The 24276-nt window shown below is 40.0% G+C and overlaps 1 protein-coding gene across 2 annotated transcripts in view; it reads right to left on the reverse strand.

Annotated features, from left to right (window-relative positions):
- The window catches only part of KBTBD12 (kelch repeat and BTB domain containing 12), a 134358-nt gene that overhangs the window by 41116 nt on the left and 68966 nt on the right, over positions 1-24276 (reverse strand). For both annotated transcript variants that reach the window (XM_054587491.1, XM_054587492.1), the window contains exon 5: positions 21688-21885. In XM_054587491.1, coding sequence (XP_054443466.1) covers positions 21688-21885 — 198 coding nt within the window. The remainder of the gene's footprint in view (positions 1-21687; positions 21886-24276) is intronic.

Below are 24276 nucleotides of genomic sequence, written 5' to 3' on the forward strand. Positions count from 1 at the left end.
ATATAGTTTGATACCAGATATTGTGATCCCTCCTACTTTGTACTCTGTTCTCAAAATTGCTGAGAATATTCAGGGTCATTTATGGTTCCATATAAAATTTTGAAATGTAGGTTCTATATCTGTGAAATATGTCATTGATTTTATAATATAGATTGCTTTGAATCTATAAATTGCTTTGGTTAGTATGGACATTTTGATGGTGTTAATTCTTCCAATCCATGAACATGGTTTATGCCTCCATCTATTTGTATCTTCCTTAATTTCTTTTTTCAGTGTTGTGTAGTTTTCTGAGTACAGGTCTTTTACCTCCTTGGTTAGGTTTATTTTCAGTGCCTTATTTTTCTACTTGCTATAGCTAATGGGATTTTTCCCCTTATTTCTGTTTCAGATGTTTCATTCTTGGTGTAGAAAAATGCCCTCAATTTCTAAACCTTGACTTTTTATCCCCCTGCTTTGCTAAATTCACTTATTAGGCTGAGTATTTTTTTTTTTTTTTTGCTGGGGTCTATAGGGTTTTCTATGTACACTATCATGTCATCTGTAAACAATCACAGTTTTACTTCCCTCTTTCTGATTTGGATGCATTTTTTTCTTTTTGTAGTCTGATCACTGTGATTAGGACTTCCAATACTATGTTGAATAGAAGTGGTGAAAGCAGACAGCATTGTCTTGTTCCTGATCCTAGTGGGAAAGCTTTTAGTTTTTACCTATTGAGTTTTATGTGGCTGTAGATTTCTCATATATGGCCTTTATTATGTTGAGGTATGCTCCCTCTACTCTCACTTTGCTGAGTGTTTTTTTCATAAATGGGTCCCATACCTTGTCAAATGCTTTTTCTATATCTATTGATATAATCATGTGATTTTTGTCTTCCTTGTTGTTTATGTGTTCTATTACGTTTATTGACTTGTGAATATTGTACCATCCTTGCATCCCTGGGATGAATCCCACCTGATCATAGTGAATGATCTGTTGAACATACTGCTGCTGTGGTTTGCCTGTATTTTTTTGAGGATTTCTGCATCTATGTTCATCAGTGATACTGGCCTGTAGTTTTCTTTATATGTTGTATTTTTTTATGGTTTTGGGATTTTGGATGGTGCTGGTCTCATAAAAAGAATTTAGGAGTCTCCTCTCTTCTTGGATGTTTTTTGGAATATTTAGAAGGATAAAGGTTAGCTCTTCCTTAAATATTTTGTAAAATTTTCCTGAGAAACCATCTGGTCCAGAATGTTTGTGTACTGGGAGTTTTTTGATTGCTGCTTCTAATTCACTAGCAGTTATTGGTCTGTTCAGGCTCTCAGCTTCTTCTTAGTTCAGTTTTAGAAGATTATATGTTCTAGAAATATGTCCATTTCACCCATGTTTTCAAATTTATGGCATATATTTGTTTGTAGTAATTTTTTTAAAACTCCTCTAATATTTTTTATTTTTGTTTCTTTAAAAATATATTTATTTATTTCTATTTTTTATATTTACTTTTTAAATACATTTGTCTCTGCCTCCCCACCCACCACATTCCCTTGCCCCCTCCCTCCTTCCCTCCCTCAGCTCTTCCCCTTTGGTTTTGTCCATGAGTCCTTGCTATATGTTCCTTGACTTTCCCCTTCCCTTCCTTTTTCCTGCCCCCCCCTTCCCTCTTGTCTCTGTTGATTTCTTTTCCTTTCAGTGTTGCTGGTCATATTTTCCTTGCATCTTTGTATTGTTGGTTAGGTTCCACTTATAGGTGAGATCACATGGTATTTGTCTTTCACCCCCTGACTTATTTCGCTTAGCATGATGCTCTCCAGTTCCATCCATGCTGTCGCGGAGTTTAGTAGTTCTTTTTTCCTTTCTGCTGCGTAGAATTCCATTGTGTATATGTACCATTACTTTTTGATCCAATCATCTACTGATGGGCATTCAGGTTGCTTCCCACACTTGGCTATTGCAAATTGTGCTGCTATGAACATTGGGGTGCATAGGTTCTTTTGTATAGGCGTTTTGGTGTTCTTAGGGTATAGTCCCAGCAGGGGAATCCCTGGATCAAAAGGCAGTTCCATTTTCAGCTTTTTCAGGAAATTCCACACTGCTTTCCACAGTGGCTACACAAGTCTGCATTCCCACCAACAGTGGACTAGGGTTCCCTTTTCTCCACAACCTCGCCAGCACCTGTTATTTGCTGATCTGTTTATGATGGCCATTCTGACAGGTGTGAGGTGGTACGTCATGGTGGTTTTGATCTGCATTTCTCTGATGGCTAGTGATGATGAGCATCCTTTCAAGTGCCTCTGGGCCCGCTGTGTCTCCTCCTTAGAAAAGCATCTGCCCAGGTCCTTTGCCCATTTTTGGATTGGATCGTTTGTCTTCTTGGAGTGGAGTCAAGTGAGTTCTTTGTATATCTTGGAGATCAAACCTCTATCTGATGTATCATTAGCAAATATATTTTCCCATACGGTTGGCTCCCTTTTCATTTTGCTGATGTTTTCTTTCGCCGTGCAGAAGCTTCTTATTTTGATGAGGTCCCACTTGTTTATTCTTTCCTTTATGTCCCTTGCATTAGGAGACATATCAGTGAAAAAATTGCTGCGTGGGATATCTGAGAGTTTCCCGCCAATGTTCTCCTCTAGGACTTTGATGGTGTTGCAACTTATATTTAAGTCTTTTATCCATCTTGAGTTTATTTTTGTGTATGGTGTCAGCTGCTGATCCAATTTCAATTTTTCGCATGGAGCCGTCCAGCTCTCCCAACACCATTTGTTGAAGAGGCTGTTATTGCTCCATTTTATGCTTCTGCCTCCTTTGTCAAATATTAGATGCCCATAGAGACCTGGGCTTATTTCTGGGCTTTCTATTCTGTTCCACTGGTCTATGGGTCTGTTCTTGTGCCAGTACCAGATTGTTTTGAGTATAGTGGCTTTGTAGTAGAGTTTGATGTCCGGTATGGTGATCCCTCCTACTTTGTGTTTCCTTCTCAAAATTGCTGCGGCTATTCGGGGTCGTTTATGGATCCATATAAAGTTTTGAAATGTCTGTTCTATTTCTGTGAAATACATCACTGGCATCTTAAAGGGATTGCGTTGAATCTATAAATTGCTTTGGGTAGTATGGACATTTTGAGGATATTAATTCTTCCAATCCAGGAGCACGGTATATGCTTCCATTTATTTGTGTCTTCCTTAATTTCTTTTTTCAATGTTGTATAGTTTTCTGCATACAGGTCTTTTGTGTCTTTGGTTAAATTTATGCCTAGGTACTTTATCTTTTTTCTTGCTATAGCGAATGGTATATTTTTTCTGATTTGTTCTTCTTCTATTGCATTGCTGGTGTACAAAAATGCCTTTGATTTCTGAATGTTGACTTTGTATCCTGCTGTTTTGCCAAATTCACTTATTAGGTGGAGGAGTTTTTTGGTAGAGTCTACAGGGTTCTCTATGTACACTATCATGTCATCTGCAAACAATGATAGTTTTACTTCCTCCTTTCCTATTTGGATGCCTTTTATCTCTTTCTCTTGTCTGGCCACTGTGGCTAGGACTTCCAATACGATGTTGAAAAGAAGCGGTGAGAGCGAACATCCTTGTCGTGTTCCCGATCTTAGAGGGAAAGCTTTCAGTTTTTGCCCGTTGAGTATGATATTAGCTGTAGGTTTTTCATATATGGCCTTTATTACGTTGAGGAATGCCCCATTTATTCCCATTTTGCTGAGTGTTTTGATCATAAATGGGTGCTGGACCTTATCGAATGCTTTTTCTGCATCTATCGAGATGATCATGTGGTTTTTGTCTTTTCTTTTATTTATGTGATGTATCATGTTTACTGATTTGTGTATATTGAACCATTCCTGCATGTCTGGGATGAATCCCACTTGATCGTGGTGGATCATCTTTTGAATGTATTGCTGGATGCAGTTTGCCAATATTTTGTTGAGGATTTTAGCATCTATGTTCATCAGCGAAATTGGCTTGTAGTTTTCTTTCTTTGTAGGGTCTTTATCTGGTTTTGGGATTAGGGTGATGCTGGCCTCATAGAAAGAGTCTGGGAGTCTTCCCTGCTCTTAGATTTTTGGAATACTCTGAGGAAAGGGGTTATCTCTTCCTTAAATGTTTTGTAAAATTCTCCTGTGAAACCGTCCAGCCCTGGGCTTTTGTGTGCCAGGAGTTTCTTGGTTACTGCTTCAATTTCCCCAGCTGTTATTGGTCTGTTCAAGCTTTCTGTTTCTTCCTCCTTCAGTGTTGGAAGATTATACTTTTCTAAAAATTTGTCCATTTCATCAAGATTTTCAAATTTCTTGGCATATAATTGTTCATAATAGTTTCTGATGATCATTTGTATTTTTGTGGTATCGGTTGTTATTTCTCCTCTTTCATTTCTGATATTATTAATTTGGGTCCTCTCCCTTTATTCTTGATGAGAGTGTTTAAAGTGTTGTCAATTTTATTTTTCTTTTCAAAGAACCAGCTTCTGGATTGGTTGATCCTCTGAATTGTTCTTTTTGTCTCTATGTCATTCAGTTCTGCTCTACTCTTGACTATTTCCTTCCTTCTCCTTGCTCTGGGATTTATTTGTTGTTTTTCTCCAGTTCTTGAAGTTGTAGTGTTAGGTCTTTTATTTGAAATGTTTCTATCTTTTTTAGGCAAGCCTGTATTGCTATGAACTTCCCTCTCAGGACCGCCTTTGCTGTGTCCCATAGGTTTTGAGCTGTCCATTTTTGAGAGTGGAGTGTTGAAATCCCCTACTATCAGTGTGTTGCTGTCTATATCTTTTTGGAAGTCATCCAACAATTTCCGTATAAACTTGGGGGTTCCTATATTGGGAGCATATAAGTTTACAATGTTGATGTCTTCTTGTAAGATTCCTCCTTTAAGTATGATAAAGTGCCCCTCTGGTCTCTCTTTATGGCCTTTGTTTTGAAATCTACTTTGTCTGATACAAGTATGGCAACTGTGGCCGTTTCCTCATGCCCATTTGCTTGGAATATTTTTTTCCATCCCTTTACTTTCAATCTGTGTAGGTCTTTTGCTCTGAGGTTGGTCTCTTGTAGGCAGCCTATGTGTGGGTCATGTTTTCTTATCCATTCATCTACCCTGTGTCTTTTGATTGGGGCATTTAGTCCATTCACACTGAGAGATATTACTGATTGAAACTTACTTATCTTTTCTCTTTGTACCTGTGTTCCTCTCTCTCTCATTCTTTTCCTTCATCTGCTTAAACCAGTCTCATTAGCATATCTTGGAATGCTGGATTGGTAGAGAAGTATTCTCTTAGTCTTCTCTTGTCTGGGAAACTCCGTATTTCCCCTTCTTTTTTTATGGAGAGCCTAGCTGGGTACAGCGGCCTTGGCTGTCGGCCCTTGCTTTTCATGGCTTGGAATATTTGTTGCCATTCCCTTCTAGCTTGTAGTGTTTCTGTTGAGGAGTCAGCTCCTAGGCGTATCCGGGCCCCCTTGTATGTTACTGTCTCCTTCTCCCTTGCTGCCTTGAGGATTCTCTCTTTGTCTTTGCCATTTGCCATTTTAATGATGTGTCTTGGAGTGGACCTCCTTGAGTCCTTCTTGAGTGGGGTCCTCTGTACATCCTGGATCCATGAGAGCCTTTCTCTCCTCAAATTAGGAAAATTTTCCATCATTACTTTTTTGAGGAGGTTCTCTATCCCTTGCTCCTCTTTTTCTCCCCTGGTATCCCTATTATACGGATATTATTGCATTTCAGGTTGTCCTGCATTTCCTCAATACCTGTTCATTGTTTTTTTATTCTTTTTTCCATTTCTTGTTCTTTCTGGGAGCTTCTACTATCTCGTCCTCCATCTCACTGATTCGATCCTCGGCTTCATCCAGCCTGCTTTGGATTCCTTCTACTGTGTTCTTCAATTCAGAAATGGTATTCTTCATATCCTCTTGTGTCTTCCTGATAGTTTCTATGTCCTTTTCCAGGCTGATATAGTTTGCTGTAAGATCCTGATAGTTTCTCTGCAGGTCTCATAGTTATCTTTGAGCTGGCTGAGCTCATTGAGCTTCCTTAGAACCATTGTTTTAAATTCCATATCTGATAGTTCCCTTGCCTCTGTTTCATTTAGCTCTCTCTGTGGGGAGTCCCCTTTTCCACTCATTTGAGGGGAACTTCTTTTTCTTCCAATTTTGTGAGAGTCTGTTAAGTATTTTTGTCCTTTACTTTTCTTTCTGGGCCTGCCTCTGATGATGTCAGTTGTTGACCCTATAGGGCCTTGGGTTGTTTGTTTGGGCCTTCCAGGAGTCTAATGCCTGTGTCTGACTCCTTCTTGGAGCAGCTCTGTGACCCCTTCGGTCAGGGTGGGCTATTTTTTGGGATCTCTCTACAGTCTCACGCGGGCTCCTTGAGCGCGTTCCCAGCATGGCAGGGTCCCCCACCTGCCTGGGCTCGCATGTGCTTGTCCCAGACCAGGGGGCTTATTCACGACCTCGCCTACTCATCTGGCCCCGCTGGCCGGCGAGCTCTGCGGCATTGGTCAGTTTATGGTCTTCTATTGTGTATTTTCCCCACTTTTGGCTCTTTGGGTGCATTGCTTGCCCTCGCCAAATGGGGACTACGGAAATGGGAGGAAGTCAGCTCCAGGACTCTCCGGTTAATCCTGTTTCTGGTCTCTCCTCCAGGGACTCTGTGCAGCTCTACCAAATTTGTGGGCCGCTCCGCAATTGCGGGCGAGCGGGTCTATTTACTCCTGCCCTTGCTGCTCTGGCACTCCCTCGCAGGCCGTACAGGTGCCAATCTGTGGGAGGTCTTGCCCGTTTTTGCAAGCGTTCGCCAGCCCGCGCAGGTCACACACACGCTCCTGTTTGTAGTAATTTCTTACAATCTTTTGTATATCTGTGGTATCAGTTGTAATCTCTCCTATTTATGATTTTATTTATTTGGATCTCTGTTTTCTTTATGTGTCTTGTTAATGGTTTCTTGATTTTGTTTCTCTTTTCAAAGAATCAGCCCTGTATTTATTGATCCTCTGAATTGTTCTTTTAGTCTTTATGTTATTTAATTCTGCTCTGATCTTGATTATTTCCTTCCTTCTATTTCCTCTGGGCTTTCCTTGCTGTTGTTACTGCAGTTCTTATAGTTGTAGTGTTAGGTTTTTTATTTGAAATTTTTCTATTTTTTCAAGTAGGCCTGTATTGCTATGAAATTCCCTCTCAGGATTGCCTCTGTTGTGTCCCATAGGTTTTGGGCTGTTGTGTGCTTATTTTCAATTGTTCCCAGAAAATCTTTGATTTCTTCCTAGATCTTGTTGTAAGCCATTCATTGTTTAATAACATTTTGTTTAGTCTCCATGAATTTGCCTCCTTTTAAATTTTTTCCTTATGGTTGGTTTCTAGTTTCAAGCATTTGTGATCTGAGAGAATCTTGACATGATTTCAATTCTCTTGAATTTGCTGAGTCTTGTTTTGTGTCCTATCATGTGTTCTATCTTTGAAAATGCCCCATGTGTGGGGGGAATCAAGATGGCAGAAGAGTGAGTGGAAGTCACAGAGACTTCCTCCCAGGAACAACCTGGAATTACAACTAAATTGTGGAGAAACAACCTGGAACAAACCACTGAACAATAGCAAGACAGGAGCCACATAACCTCAGACAGACAGAAAAATCAGCTTTAGTGCAATCTAACTGGTAAGGACTGTGGAAGAGGCTTGAGAAGGCGAGCGGGGCACCTAAAGGCAGCAGCCTGAGAAGTAAATTGAAACGGCCAATTGGATCCCCCTGAGAACAGTGAGGTCTAAAGCAAAAGCAGGGATTTCTAGCCTACAGCAGCAGAGCCCCAAAAGTACACAGATAACATCCAGCTGTGAAAACAGCAGCTTTGCTCTCTGCCAGAGACACAAAGAGCCGTTTAAAGGGCTAACGCATAAATTTTTATTTGCAGCCACTTACCCCGGTCTCTGGAAAAGACAGGGGAGAGTGGGCTAGAGATGCCAGAGGATAGACTGGGGAAGGAGGCTCTGGGGACAGAACTGAGAGAGTAGCAGGCGGGATCTCGGTGCTGACTCATCCCCCATGCAGCAGCAGCAGCCATCTTGCTCAGGCAGAGACCACTCCCCATGAGCGACAGCAACGTCAAATGGCCCAATAACCCTGCCTCCAGGAGGGACTCTGTCCCACCCTGAGCTGTCTAAGCCAGCCTGCTGAGTGCGGAGTGACTAGATTAACAGCTCAAGGAGACAGCCATAAACAGTAGATTACTGGAAGTCTCCAACAGACTGCCTAAGTTCAGACAGGGTCAACATCTAATATCATCAGAGGCAGACCAGAAAGTAAAAACAGCGGTCTCCAACCAGAGAAGTACACATCACAAAGTCAGGAAATCAAGACAGATCCACTTAAGAAACAGAAGTAAAAGAGAAGAGTCTCACAAATAATGGGAAAACAAAGAAATACCCCCACACTAGAAGGGAAAGGAGGAATCCCCAGAAAGAGATTTAAATGAAATAGAGGCAAGTAACCTATGAGATATTGAGTTCCAAACAACAGTTCTAAGGAACCTCAATGAGCTCAGTGAGCTCAGAGAGAACTACCAAAAACTGCAGGAAACTACGAGGAACTTACTGCAAACTATATCAGCATGAAAAAGGACAGAGAAACTCTCAATAAGACACAAGAGGAAATGAAGAATACAATTTCTGAGTTGAAGAACACAGTTGAAGGAATCAAAAGCAGGCTCGATGAAGCTCAGGGTCAAATCAGTGAGCTGGCGGACAAGTAGAAAAAAGCGCCCAGAAAGAGCAAGAAAATGAAAAAAAGACTCAAAAAAGAATGAATAGGCATTGAGGGAAATGCAGGACAACCTGAAACGTAATAATATCCATATAATAGGGACCAGAAGGAGAAGAGGATGAAGAAGGGAAGGAGTTCAATCTGTTTGAAAAAGTAATGATGGAAAACTTCCCCAATCGGAGGAGAGAAAAAGTCAATCTGTTTGAAAAAGTAATGATGGAATACTTCCCCAACTGGAGGAGAGAAAAAGTCACACAGGTCCAGGAAGCACAGAGGGTCCCATTCAAGAGGGACCCAAGAAGGCCCACTCCAAGACACATCATCATGAAAATGGCAAATATCAAACAGAGGATCCTAAAGGAAGCAAGGGAGAAAGAGGTAGTAACATATAAAGGAACCTTGATATGGCTAGTAGCTGACTTCTCAAAAGAAACACTGCAAGTCAGAAGGGACTGACAAGAAATATTCCAAGTCATGAAAAGCAAGAGCCTGCAACCAAGACTGCTCTACCCAACAAAGCTCTCACTTAAAATGAAAGGAGAAATAAGGAGTTTCCCAGACAAAGGAAGGCTAAAAGAATACACCTCCACCAAACCAGCACTGCAAGATATGCTAAAGGGAGTGCTTTAAGATGAAGGGAAAGTTTCTATGAATACCCAGTTCCTTTCAGAGTTGCCAATACTTGATATGACCAATATTTTTAATATTTTTAATCTGATTAAATTAATTAATCTGATTGTGACAATGCTGTTATTTTAATTGTTCCTTTACTATTTGTTTAAACTAAACCTGTTTTAGTGTATTTCTTGCTTATTCCTGTTATTATTTTAAAAAAAGCTTTAAATGACTTTTTGGTATACTTTACCCATTTATTGATTATAGGTTTGTAGATCTTTTTTCCCTTAAAAATAAAAAAATAAAAAACAGCCTATTAACCATGTTTTAGATGTGTGACAAATACTTTCCCATTCTATTACTTGTCCTTTAACATTTTTTATAGGTATATTACTATATAGTCTTAAATGTTTAATATAGTCATATTGTCAATATTTACTTTATAGCTTCTGGGTTTGAATATTTTACTTCAGGTCATGAAAAATATGAGTTCTATTTTCTTCTAAAACTCCTTAGATTCTACATATTGATTTTTAACTCACCTGAATATTTTTTGTATAATGTGTGAAATAGGGCTCTATATTTGTTTTATTTCAAGTAATAGTGGTATATGCAACTTATTTGTTGAATAAGCCTAATTATTCCCACTGATTTGAAATATCAACTTAATCATATTATATTGTTAGATGGATATATATGTTTGTTTCTAGAATGCTCCATGTATTTCATTGATCTAATTGATTATTTTTCTGCTGGTGTCATAGTGTTTTAATTGCTCAGACTTTATAATGGTTTTAAGTTTTTTAAATATTTTATAATTGATATTTAAAAATAAATAAAATCCATCTGCATTTAAAAAAGAGAGAAAGAATGAAAGAATGAAAGAAAGAAAGAAAGAAAGAAAGAAAGAAAGAAAGAAAGAAAGAAAGAAGGAAAGAAAGAAGGATTGAACTCCTACCTTTTGTGACAACATGGATGGAAATGCAGAATATTAAGCTAAGTGAAATAAGCCAGTTGGTAAAGGACAAATACTGTATTATCTCACCTATAAGTGGAATCTATTCAACAAAATAAACTAATGAACAAAATAAACCACAGGCATGGAAACATGGAGCAGACTGAAAGTGACCAGAGGGGATGGGGAAAGAGGACAATGGTGGAAAGAAGGGGAAGGGACTAGAAAAAGAACATGTATGAATGACCCATGGACATGGACAACAGAGTGGGAATTGACTGTGGGATCGAGGGGTGGGGGTGGGATGGGTGGAGGTGGGTAAAGGGGTAAAAACTGAGACAACTATAATAGAATAAACATGATTTATAGATTAAAAAAATAAAAATAAAAATGTAAAACGAACACAAAAAAAAGTAATGGAAACATATCTGGATGAGGTTTAAAAAAATACACAGGAATAAATTTAACCAAATAGGTAAAAGACCAATACTCTGAAAATTATAATACATTGAAGAAATTGAAGATGATACAAGTAAGTGGAAGAGTATACAATGCTCATGTATAGGAAGAATTAATAGTTAAAATGTCCATGCTGCCCAAGGCATGGCTATATATATAGCTTCAATGCAGTGCCTATGAAAATACCAATGGCACATTCCACAGAATTAGGACAAACAATCCTAAAATTTATATAGAAAGACAAATGACCCAGAAAGAATAAAGTTGCAGGTATCATGCTACCTGATATTAAACTATACCACAAGGCTACATTAATCAAAACTTTATGGTATGGGCATAAAAACAGACAGATAGGCTTCCTTTTTCTCCACAACCTTGTTAGTACTTGTCTTTTGATTTGTTTATGATGGTCATTCTGACCGGTGTGAAATGGCATCTCATTGTGGTATTAATTTACATTTCTCTAATGGCTCGTTATTATGAGTATCCTTTCATATGTCTCTGGGCCCTCTGTATGTCCTCCTTGGAGAAGTGTCTGTCCAGGTCTTTTGCCCATTTTTTAATTGGATTGTTTGTCTCCCTGCAGTGGAGTCATGTGAGTTCTTTAGGTATTTTGGAGATCAAACCCTTGTCAGAGGTATCATTGGCAAGTATATTTTCCCATAGGGTTGGTTCCCTTTTCATTTTGCTGATGTTTTCTTTCGCTGTGCAGAAGCTTCTTATTTTGATGAAGTCCCATTTGTTTATTCTTTCCTTTATGTCCCTTAAATTAGGGGACATATCGGTGAAAATATTGCTGCATGGGATATCTGAGAGTTTCTTGTTTGCATTCTCCTATAGGACTTTTATGGTGTCACAACTTATATTTAATTCTTTTATCCATCTTTTTTTTTTAATTTTTTTATTTTTTTATTTTTTTATTTTTTATTTTTTTTAAATTAATTTATTTACTTTTTAAATACATTTGTCTCTGCCTTCCCCCCACCTCTTTTCCTTGCCCCCTCCCACCTTCCCTCCCTCAGCTCTTCCCCTTTGGTTTTGTCCATGAGTCCTTGCTATATGTTCCTTGACTTTCCCCTTCCCTTCCCTTTCCCTGCCCCCACCTTCCCTCTTGTCTCTGTTGATTTCTTTTCCTTTCAGTGTTGCTGGTCATATTTGCCTTGCTTCTTTGCATTGTTGGTTAGGTTCCGCTTATAGGTGAGATCATAGGGTATTTGTCTTTCGCCCCCTGGCTTATTTCGCTTAGCATGATGCTCTCCAGTTCCATCCATGCTGTCGCAAAGTTTAGTACTTCTTTTTTCTTTCTGCTGCGTAGTATTCCATTGTGTATATGTACCATAATTTTTTGATCCAGTCATCTACTGATGGGCATTTAGGTTGCTTCCAACACTTGGCTATTGTAAATTGTGCTGCTATGAACATTGGGGTGCATAGGTTCTTTTGTATTGGCGTTTTGGTGTTCTCAGAGTATAGTCCCAGCAGGGGAATCGCTGGATCAAAAGGCAGTTCCATTTTCAGCTTTCTGAGGAAATTCCACACTGCTTTCCATAGTGGCTGCACCAGTCTGCATTCCCACCAACAGTGGACTAGAGTTCCCTTTTCTCCACAGCCTCGCCAGCACCTGTTGTTTGTGGATCTGTTTCTGATGGCCATTCTGACCGGTGTGAGGTGGTACCTCATGGTGGTTTTGATCTGCATTTCTCTGATGGCTAGTGATGCAGAGCATCCTTTCAAATGCCTCTGGGCCCTCTGTATCTCCTCCTTAGAAAAGCGTCTGCCCAGGTCCTTTGCCCATTTTTTGATTGGATCGTTTGTCTTCTTGGAGTCAAGTCGAGTGAGTTCTTTGTATATCTTGGAGATCAAACCTCTATCTGATGTATCATTAGCAAATATATTTTCCCAAACGGTTGGCTCCCTTTTCATTTTGCTGATGTTTTCTTTAGCCGTGCAGAAGCTTCTTATTTTGATGAGGTCCCACTTGTTTATTCTTTCCTTTATGTCCCTTGCTTTAGGAGACATATCAGTGAAAAAATTGCTGCGTGGGATATCTGAGAGTTTCCTGCCAATGTTCTCCTCTAGGACTTTGATGGTGTTGCGACTTATATTTAAGTCTTTTATCCATCTTGAGTTTATTTTTGTGTATGGTGTCAGCTGATGATCCAATTTCAATTTTTTGCATGTAGCCATCCAGCTCTCCCAACACCATTTGTTGAAGAGGCTGTTATTGCCCCATTTTATGCTTCTGCCCCCTTTGTCAAATATTAGATGTCCATAGAGACCTGGGCTTATTTCTGGGCTTTCTATTCTGTTCCACTGGTCCATGGGTCTGTTCTTGTGCCAGTACCAGATTGTTTTGAGTATAGTGGCTTTGTAGTAGAGTTTGATGTCCGGTATTGTGATCCCTCCTACTTTGTGTTTCTTTCTCAAAATTGCTGCGGCTATTCGAGGTCGTTTATGGTTCCATATAAATTTTTGAAATGTCTGTTCTATTTCTCTAAAATACGTCATTGGTATCTTAATAGGGATTGCGTTGAATCTATAAATTGCTTTGGGTAGTATGGACATTTTGAGGATATTAATTCTTCCAATCCAGGAGCACGGTATATGCTTCCATTTATTTGTGTCTTCCTTAATTTCTTTTTTCAATGTTGCATAGTTTTCTGCATACAGGTCTTTTGTGTCTTTGGTTAAATTTATCCCTAGGTACTTTATCTTTTTTCGTGCTATATCGAATGGTATATTTTTCCTGATTTCTTCTTCTTCTATTGCATTGCTGGTGTACAAAAACGCCTTTGATTTCTGAATGTTGACTTTGTATCCTGCTGTTTTGCCAAATTCACTTATTAGGTTGAGGAGTTTTTTGGTAGAGTCTACAGGGTTCTCTATGTACACTATCATGTCATCTGCAAACAATGATAGTTTTACTTCCTCCTTTCCTATTTGGATGCCTTTTATCTCTTTCTCTTGTCTGACCGCTGTGGCTAGGACTTCCAATACGATGTTGAAAAGAAGCGGTGAGAGCGGACATCCTTGGCGTGTTCCCGATCTTAGTGGGAAAGCTTTCAGTTTTTGCCCGTTGAGTATGATATTGGCTGTAGGTTTTTCATATATGGCCTTTATTACGTTGAGGAATGCCCCATTGATTCCCATTTTGCTGAGTGTTTTGATCATAAATGGGTGCTGTACCTTGTCAAATGCTTTTTCTGCATCTATCGAGATGATCATGTGGTTTATGTCTTTTCTTTGATTTATGTGGTGTATCACGTTTACTGATTTGCGTATATTGAACCATCCCTGCATCCCTGGGATAAATCCCACTTGATCGTGGTGGATAATCTTTTGAATGTATTGCTGGATGCGGTTTGCCAATATTTTGTTGAGGATTTTAGCATCTATGTTCATCAGCGAAATTGGCCTGTAGTTTTCTTTCTTTGTAGGGTCTTTATCTGGTTTTGGGATCAGGGTGATGCTGGCCTCATAGAAGGAGTCTGGCAGTCTTCCCTCCTCTTGGATTTTTTGGAATAGTCTGAGAAGGACAGGGGTTAGCTCTTCCTTAAATGTTTTGTAAAATTCTCCTGGGAAACCGTCTGGCCCTGGGCTTTTGTTGCTGGGAGTTTCTTGATTACTGCTTCAATTTCCCCAACTGTTATCGGTCTGTTCAAGCTTTCTGTTTCTTCCTCCTTCAGTGTTGGAAGATTATACTTTTCTAAAAATTTGTCCATTTCATCAAGATTTTCAAATTTCTTGGCATATAATTGTTCATAATAGTTTCTGATAATCATTTGTATTTCTGTGGTATCAGTTGTTATTTCTCCTCTTTCATTTCTGATATTATTAATTTGGGTCCTCTGCCTTTTTTTCTTGATGAGTCTGCTTAAAGGTTTGTCCACTTTATGAATCTTTTCAAAGAACCAGCTTCTGGATTGGTTGATCCTCTGAATTGTTCTTTTTGTCTCTATGTCATTCAGTTCTGCTCTAATCTTGACTATTTCCTTCCTTCTCCTTGCTCTGGGATTTATTTGTTGTTGTTTCTCCAGTTCTTCAAGTTGTAGTGTTAGGTCTTTTATTTGAAATGTGTCTATCTTTTTAAGGTAAGCCTGTATTGCTATGAACTTCCCTCTCAGGACCGCCTTTGCTGTGTCCCATAGGTTTTGGATAGTTGTCTGTTCATTTTCATTTGTTTCCAGAAATTTTTTTATTTCATCTCTTATCTCATTATTGACCCATTCATTGTTTAATAGTGTACTGTTCAGTCTCCATGAGTTTCCAAGTTTTTGAAGTTTCTCTTTGAGTTTGATTTCGAGTTTCAAGGCCTTGTGGTCTGAGAAAAAGTTTGGTATTATTTCAATTTTCCTGAATTTACTGAGGCTTGCTTTGTGTCCTATCATGTGGTCTATCTTTGTAAAACTGCCATGAGCATTTGAAAAGAATGTGTATTTTTCTTCTTTGGGATGTAAGGTTCTATATATGTCAGTTAAGTCTCTTTGATTCAGTGTGTCATTCAGCGCCACGATGTTTATTAATGTTTTGTTTGGAAGATCTGTCCATTTTTGACAGTGGGGTGTTGAAATCCCCTACTATCAGTGTGTTGCTATCTATATCTTTTTTGAAGTCATCCAACAATTTCCTTATAAACTTTGGGGCTCCTATATTGGGAGCATATAAGTTTACAATGTTGATGTCTTCTTGATAGATTCTTCCTTTAAGTATGATAAAGTGCCCCTCTGGGTCTCTCTTTATGGCCTTTGCTTTGAAATCTACTTTGTCTGATACAAGTATGGCAACGCCAGCCTTTTTCTCATGTCCATTTGCTTGGAATATTGTTTTCCATCCCTTTACTTTCAATCTGTGTAGGTCTTTTGCTCTGAGGTGGGTCTCTTGTAGGCAGCATATGTGTGGGTCATGTTTTCTTATCCATTCAGCTCCCCTGTGTCTTTTGATTGGGGCATTTAGTCCATTCACATTGAGAGATATTACTGATAGAAACTTACTCATCTTTTCTCTTTGTACTTGTGTTCCTCTCTGTCTCATTCTTTTCCTTCATCTGCTTAAACCAGTCCCCTTAGCATATCTTGGAGTGCTGGTTTGGTAGAGATGTATTCTTTTAGCTTTCTTTTGTCTGGGAAACTCTGTATTTCTCCTTCTATTTTAATGGAGAGCCTAGCTGGGTAGAGCAGCCTTGGCTGTAGGCCCTTGCTTTTCATGGCTTGGAATATTTGTTGCCATTCCCTTCTGGCTTGTAGTGTTTCTGTTGAGAAGTCAGCTGCTAGGCGTATTGGGGCCCCCTTGTATGTTACTTTCTCCTTCTCCCTTGCTGCCTTGAGGATTCTCTCTTTGTCTTTGACAGTTGCCATTTTAATGATGATGTGTCTTGGAGTGGACCTCCTTGGGTCCCTCTTGAGTGGGGTCCTCTGTGCCTCCTGGATCCATGAGAGCCTTTCTCTCCTCAAATTAGGGAAATTTTCCATCATTCCTTTTTCGAGGAGGTTCTCTATTCCTTGCTCCTCTTCTTCTCCTTCTGGTATCCCTATTATACGGATATTATTGCCTTTCAGGTTGTCCTGCATTTCCCTAAATGCTTCTTCATTCTTTTTGAGCCGTTTTTCCATTTCTTGTTCTTTCTGGGAGCTTTTTTCTACCTTGTCCTCCATCTCACTGATTTGATCCTCAGCTTCATCCAGCCTGCTTTGGATTCCTTCTACTGTGTTCTTCAATTCAGAAATGGTATTCTTCATATCCTCTTGTGTCTTCTTCATAGTTTCTATGTCCTTTTCCAGGCTGATATAGTTTGCTGTAAGATCCTGATAGTTTCTCTGCAGTTTCTCATAGTTCTCTTTGAGCTGGCTGAGCTCATTGAGCTTCCTTAGAACCATTGTTTTAAATTCCATATCTGATAGTTCCCTTGCCTCTATTTCATTGAGCTCTCTCTGTGGGGAGTCCCCTTTTCCACTCATTTGGGGGGAACTTCTTTTTCTTCCCATTTTTGTGAGAGTCTGTTAAGTATTTTTGTCCTTTAATTTTCTTTCTGGGCTTGCCTCTGATGATGTCAGTTGTTGACCCTATAGGGCCTTGGGTTGTTTGTTTGAGCCTTTCAGGAGTCTAATGCCTGTGTCTGACTCCTGCTTGGAGCAGCTCTGTGACCCCTTCGGTCAGGGCTGGGCTATTTTTTGGGATCTCTCTGCGCTCTCACGAGAGCTCCTTGAGCGCGTTCCCAGCGTGGCAGGGTCCCCCACCTGCCTGGGCTCGCATGTGTTTGCCCCAGACCAGGGGGCTTATTCGCGACCTCCCGTGCTCATCTGGGCTCCCTGGCATGCGAGCTTCGCGGCACTGGTCAGTTTAGGGTCTTCTATTGTGTGTTTTCCCCGCTTTTGGCTCTTTGGGTGCGTTGCTTGCCCTCGCCAAATGGGGACTACGGAAATGGGAGGAAGTCAGCTCTAGGACTCTCGGGTTAATCCTGTTTCTGGTCTCTCCTCCAGGGACTCTGGGCAGCTCTACTTATTTTGTGGGCCTCTCCGCAATCGCGGCGGTTAGGTCAATTTACGCCTGCCCTTGCCCCTCTGTGCAATCCCTCGCAGGCCGTATGGGTGCCAGTCTGTGTGAGGCCTTGCCGGCAGGTGCAAGCGTTCGCCAGCCCGCGTGGGTCACACACAAGCTCGCCAACCCTCGCCAGTCACTTGGCGCAAGTGTGCGCGCCTGCTCTGGGTGTTTTGGGGGTTTCTATGTTTGCGTTTCGGCTTTTGGCTCTTTGGGGGTGTGGCCTCTTCCCGCGCAATGCAGACTTCGGCAAGGAGAAGGAGTCGGGACTCCCCGGTTCCTCCTCCCGTTCTTTCCCCAATGCCTCCGTTTCTAGTCTCCCCTCAGGGGCCTCTGGGCAGTTCTGTGACCCCTTCGGCCGAGGATCCAACCCCTGTGCGGACTGTGTTTCAATCGCAGGCAGTCTGGTTCATGCGCGCCCCGCTTCTGCCTCTTTGGGGTCGCGCCTTTCCAGCCCACAATGGAGACTACCGAACAGGGAGGGAGTCGGGACTCCCCGGTTCCTCCTCCCGTTCTTTCCCCAACGCCTCCGTCTCCAGTCTCTCCTCAAGGCTCTCCCAGCCAGTCTGCACTCAGCCCCGTAGCTCACAGGCGTACAAGCTGTGTGCGGAGCGCACAAAAGGCAGGTTAATTGATTCCCTTATGCCTGAGCGAGATGGTAACTGCAGAGTGGGAAGCGCGTTCTCACCCGGGCTCCACTGGCCGCAGTGTCAGTTCTCTTCACAAAGTTTTCCTCACCAGTCCTTTCCCAGGCACCAGCCCACCCTGCTGCTGCCTGTACCCAGCGATCAAGGAGGGTGGCTGCCGCTGCAACTTTTGCGTTTGCCCTTTAAATGTCTTTTTGCATCCCCAGCCACCTGTCTCTGGCAGAGAGCGCCCCTAAGCTTTTTGGGGTTGCATTTTGTCTGTATTTTCTCAGCTTTAGCTGCTGTAGTTTAGGGGTTCCTGTTTATGATTCAGACCCCGTTCTTCTCGGGGGGACGCTAACTGGCTGTTTCCATGTCCCTCTGGTGCCAGTACCCGTGCACACCCAGTCCACCCTCTCGAGCCTCCACTGCAATCTCACCCGTTGGGATGTGTGAGAGTCGAATCCACTGTCCGCGGCACCAAGGCTCCTCTCCCACTATCGCTCCACTGCTTTCCAGGTGATTACTCCATTATTTAGTTGCAATTCCAGTTTGGTTTTGGGAGGAGGTCAGCGTGACTCCCTTTCACTCCTCCGCCATCTTTTTCTCCTCCCTTTTATCCATCTTGAGTTTATTTTTGTTTATAGTGTAAGTTGGTGGTCAAATTTCAATTTTTTGCATGTAGCTGTCCAGCTCTCCTAACACCATTTGCTGAAGAGGCTATTTTTACTTCATTTTAAGCTTCTCACCTCTCTGTTGAATATTAGTTGACCATAGAGACATGGGTTTATTTCTGGGGTCTCTGTTCTGTTTCATTGATCTATGTGTCAGTCTTATGCCAGTACCAGACTGCTTTGGTTACAGTGGCCTTATAATGTAGTTTGATGTCAAGCAATGTGATCCCTCCTACTTTGTTCTTTTTTCTAAAAATTGCTGCAGCTATTCAGGGTCATTTATGAGTCTATACAAGTTTTTGAAATCTTTGTTCGATATCTGTGAAATACATCATTGGTATTTTAATAGGGATTGCATTGAATCTATAAATTGCTTTGGGTAGTATGGACATTTTGATAATGTTAATTCTTCCAATACATGAACACGGTATATGCTTCCATTGATTTGTGCCTTCCTCAATTTCTTTCTTCATAGTCGTGTAGTTTTCTGAGTACAGGTCTTTTACCTCCGTCGTTAAGTTTATTCCTAGGTACTTTATTTTTCTTGTTGCTATAGCAAATGGTATTTTTTTTCTGATTTCTGCTTCTTCTATTTCATTGTTGGTGTACAAAAATGCCTTCAATTTATGGACATTGACAACAATGACAGTTTTACTTCCTCCTTTCCAATTTGGATGTCTTTTACTTCTTTGGTGGCACAGCATACTGCTTCATCCACTTTGGAAAACAGTTTGGAATGTCCTCAAAAAGCTAAAAATGGAACTGCCTTTTGACCCAGTGATTCCACTGCTGGGATTATACCCTAAGAACCCAAGAACACCAACTCAAAATAACCTATGCACCCTAGTGTTCATAGCAGCACAATTTACAATAGTGAAGTGCTGTAAGCAACCTAAGTGCTCATCAATAAATGAGTGGATCAAAAAACTGTGGTAAATTTACACAATGGAATACTATGCAGCAGAATGAAAGAAAGAGCTACTACCCTTCATGACAGCATGGATGGGACTGGAGAGCTTTATGCTAAGCAAAATAAGCCAGCGAGTGAAGGACAAATACCATATGATCTCACCTGTAAGTGGAACCTAACCAACAAAATGAACAAGCAAGAAAAATATAACCAACAACACTGAAAGAAAAAATAAACCAACAGTAATGACAGGGAAGGAAGGGGGGTAGGGGAAAGAAGGGAAATGGTCATATCAGAGAATATGTATAAAGGACCCAGGGACAAAGCAAAAGTGGGGAAGGATTGAGAGTGGGAGGAGGAGGGGGTAGGTGGGGTCGCGGGAAAATGGAGACAAATGTATCTGAACAATAAAAAAATAAAAAATAATGAAACAAAACAGGAAAACAAAATCAAACAAACAAACAAAAAGAACTCAGTCACATAGATCAATGAAATAGAATAGAGAGCCCAGAAATAAACCCACATCTATATGTTAGGTTAATATATGACAAAAATATAATGCGGTAAAGACAGTTTATTCAATAAATGATTTGGGAAAATTGGACAGATACATAAAAATTAAACTAGACTCCTTTTTATAGAATACCAAAAATAAACTCAAAATGGATTAATGACTTCAATGTAAAACTTGAAACCATAAAACTTCTAAAAGAAAACATAGGTAGTAAACTCATTGATATTGCTCTTAGCAATATTTTTGTGTATATGTCTCCTTGGGAAAGGAAATAAAAGACAAAAAACAAACAAATGGGACTACATTGAACTAAAGAATTTTTGCACAGGAAAGGAAGCCATTAATCAAACAAAAGGAGAACTTATTGAATGGGACAAGATATTTGCCAATGATACATCTGATAAGGGGGCAATATCCAAAATTTATTAAGTCATACAATTTAACCCCAGCCAATGCAAACAATCCAATTAGAAAGTGGTCAGAGGACCTGAATAGACATTTTTCCAAAGCAAGTATACAGATAGCCAATAGACTTATGAAAAAATGCTCAAGTTCACTAATTATCAGCAAAATGAAAATTAAAACCACAATTAGATATAACCTTACACTTGTCAGAATGACTAAGATCAATTAACCAACAAATAATAAGTGTGACAAAGATATGGAGAAAAGAGAACCCTTATGCATTGTTGGTGGGATTGCAAATTGGTGTAGCCACAATGGAAAACAGTATGGAGTTTCCTCAAAAAATGACAAATAGTACCATATGATACAGCAATTCCACTTCTGGGTATTTATCCAAAGAAATACAAAATATTAATTAGAAAAAGTATGTACACCCCTATATTTAATGCATTATTTACAACAGTAATAAAGTGCCCATCAATAGATGAATAGATAAAGAAGAAGTGGTACATAAATGGACTGGCCATAATAAATATATGAATGTAATCTTAACATTTGCAACAAAATAGATGGACCTATAGGGTGTTATGCGAAGTGAAATGTCAGACTAAGAAAGGCATGACCCATATGATTTCACTTATATGCAGAATCTAAAGAACAAAAATGAACAAACAAAACAAATACAGACTAATAGATTCAAAGAACAAATTGAGGGTTGCCAGGGCATTGGAGGAGTTGGGTGAAAAATGTGAAGGGACTAACAAGTAAAAATTGGTAGTTACAAAATAGTCACAAGGATGAAAAGTACAGCACAAGAATTACAGCCAATAATATTGTAATAATCATGTATGGTTCCAGGTAGGTATTAGATTTATTGGGAGATTACGTCATAAATTATATGAATGCCTAACCACTATGTTGTACATTTGAAACTAATATAAAATAATATTGAATGTCTACCATAATTAAAAAATAAAAAATATTTCTTATTCAGTCTTACAATCAGGCATTAGCCTTCCCTCACCCATTTCTCTTCATATTCACATTATAAACTAGATCTCATTTTATTTTTATGGTATCCTTTGGAAGTAGTAGCTCCATTTTGCAGATGTGATAACTCAAGTTCAAAGATTTGGTGAGTTGCTTGTCACTGAACACTAAAATCCATGCTTTTGCCAGTCCTCATACTGTTCTCAAATTTATTCTTTGGTACTGGGCCAGTTAAGGGAAGTCAAATCAATACCAAAGGAAGTTATAAAACATTTTTAAATAGATAAATACCTGTTCCATGGAATCCTCCACAGACATAGAGCTTCCCATCCACTGCTCCTGCATTTGTAGAATTGGTTCGAAGGGAGAGCAGTGAACTTGGCATAGGTGGGCCCTCTCTCCAAAAGTCCCCATCAGGGTTATAGATCTCCACCACTTCCAGGCACTTTCTAATCTGGCCCTTGTCTTGACCTATGCAGCCAATTCCACCTATAGAGAATAAGAACAGACACTTCATTGTAGGTAGCTTCCTTACTGCTATGGTTTGTATCAGAGGTTTCTAGGCCTTTGCCCTTTCTCTTTGTTGCCTGGTGCTATTTCTAAGCCATAGCCATGTCTACTAGGTACTTCAAGACCAAATTTAATGTCATTTCTAGTCACAGTGTTCCATCTGTTTGGTTTTTTTTTTCATGATGCTGATTCCATTGCAGGCTTTATACTCTATACAATATCCAACATTGGTTGACACAATGAGCACCCTCTTTGAATAAGAACTCCAGGTTTTAATGTGAGGGTAATTTGACTTTAACATCTGTCTTCTTGTTAATAATTAGCAGTGATTTCACTGATCTTGCTGGCTAGAGATGTGTCTTTTCCATTCCTCATCATTGCAAGGCTGTCTTTTCCTCTTTTCTTAAGTTGCATAAATATTCCCCATTAGGAAAGGACAATTCTTTGGTAAATTTAAGGTTTGAGGGTCAAAGGAAGGCCCTCAAATCTAAATGCCCAGTACATCTTCCACTTTTGGATGCTACAGTTAATTCAACATATAGCCACAGATTGCCTAATATATGCAAGGTAATGTGCTAAGTGATAAAAAGATTTTAAAAAGATGAATAAGACATATTTCTGGCCATCAGGAAGTTAAGGGATAGAAAGAGCCATGTATGCAAATAAATGAAGGAGATCAAGACAAGTACCTTAAAAGAGATACAAATTAGAAATCCAGAGACTGTAAGAACTAACAGAAATGTTATTTACATATTATGACTTTAAGTACAACCCTCCACAAGAAAAGTAATTGTGTAAGAACTTCCAATTGACTGTAATAATAAACACAATGTTTTTAGGCGATCTTTTTTGTTCTCTCCCCCAAAGTCCCACAATGAACATTCTTAAATGCCAGGGCCATATTTCCTGACCTGAAATATGGCTCCTGAGACTGGGGTGAATTCAATGGAAGGAGGGGCACTCCTGTACTTGCAGACACTCCTCTCATCGGTAACCTGATTTCATGCATTCCTAATCTGATAACCCTGACCTGCACCAGTCAAAAAGCTTTTAAAGTGCTGGTCTCAGGCTAAACCAACTCTCTTTCCTGTAGAGAGGGTCCTAGAGGAGGCATCACATTTGTGGAGTATTGATTGGTGTTTGGCTATATTGTTTATAGAAATGTCAAATTCAAAACTAAGAACTCTGATCTCACGGCATTTACTGAACATCACTATTATTTAACACCTTTTGCCCATCATTGCACTAGTCAGATGGTATTTGCACCATCACCTGTTTTTCAGTCTTCAGTACTGCATCCTCAGTAACTAGTAAAGTACCTGACTTGTATGTCTGGAATGAATGAATGAGAAATTTAACTTTTCCTATGCTTTCTGAATTTGTCCAAATGGATGTACTGTAAACTCATTCAGGGCAAAGGCCACTTTTAACATATTTTAAATTTATTTCACAGTGCCTGACACACAGTACTCAATGAATCCAAGACTGATGGAAACAACTTATTTTAACCATGATTGAGACTTATGCCAGGCATAAGAGGTGATGGAAGAAGACTTTGGAGGGAGGTATTTTTTTTCTCTTTGCTGAAGAAACATGGCCTGGTTCCTTTGTGAATCTAGGGGCTGAGGTTATAAACTCAGGAAGCTTTTAGCTACTTTCTCTCTTATCTGGCTGGATAAATAATTTAGCTCATTACAGTGCCAAGTCTGAGAGGCAGTATTTCTAAGGAGGGGGCATGCTCACTTCAGTAAACTGCAGAGCTCTGCTGTTCATGGGCTCTTTTTTAATGTAGTACTGTGGTAGATAGAAGTGCCATAGTCCAACAAAAAGTGGGGCACATTAGCCTTAAAGAAGATGGTTTATCTGTAGCATTTAAACCTGGCGACCACCGATCAGGTAATAGCAAGATGATTTAGTTATCTGTTCTGCAAGACACAGGAGAGAGATTATTATGCTAGTTTATATTACAGCCACTGCAGAAGTGTAAGCAAACAGGTTAAATGAAAGTTGGTGGAAGTCAGGCCAGGAAACATCAAGTAACCAACATTCTGAATGTAATTCAGAAGTTTCACGTAAAAACCCATTAGCTTAGAAAACCTTTCCCAACATAATATATATAAAGAATGGGTATTAGGAAGACGGTGGAGGAGTGAATGGGAGTCACGCTGACCTCCTCCCAAGACCAACTGGAATTGCGACTAAATAGTGGAGTAATCACCTGGAAAACAATGGAACGATAGTGGGAGAGGAGCGTTGGAGCCACGGACAGTGGATTTGACTCTCACACACCCCACCGGGTGAGAAGTGTGGTGGAGGCTTGAGAGGGTGGGCTGGGTGCCCACGGGCACTAGCACCAGAGGGACATTGAAA

The sequence above is a fragment of the Pteronotus mesoamericanus genome, unplaced genomic scaffold (assembly GCF_021234165.1).
Source record: "Pteronotus mesoamericanus isolate MK-2021 breed Mesoamerican mustached bat unplaced genomic scaffold, CSHL_Meso_final scaffold_118, whole genome shotgun sequence".
NCBI lineage: Eukaryota > Metazoa > Chordata > Mammalia > Chiroptera > Mormoopidae > Pteronotus > Pteronotus mesoamericanus.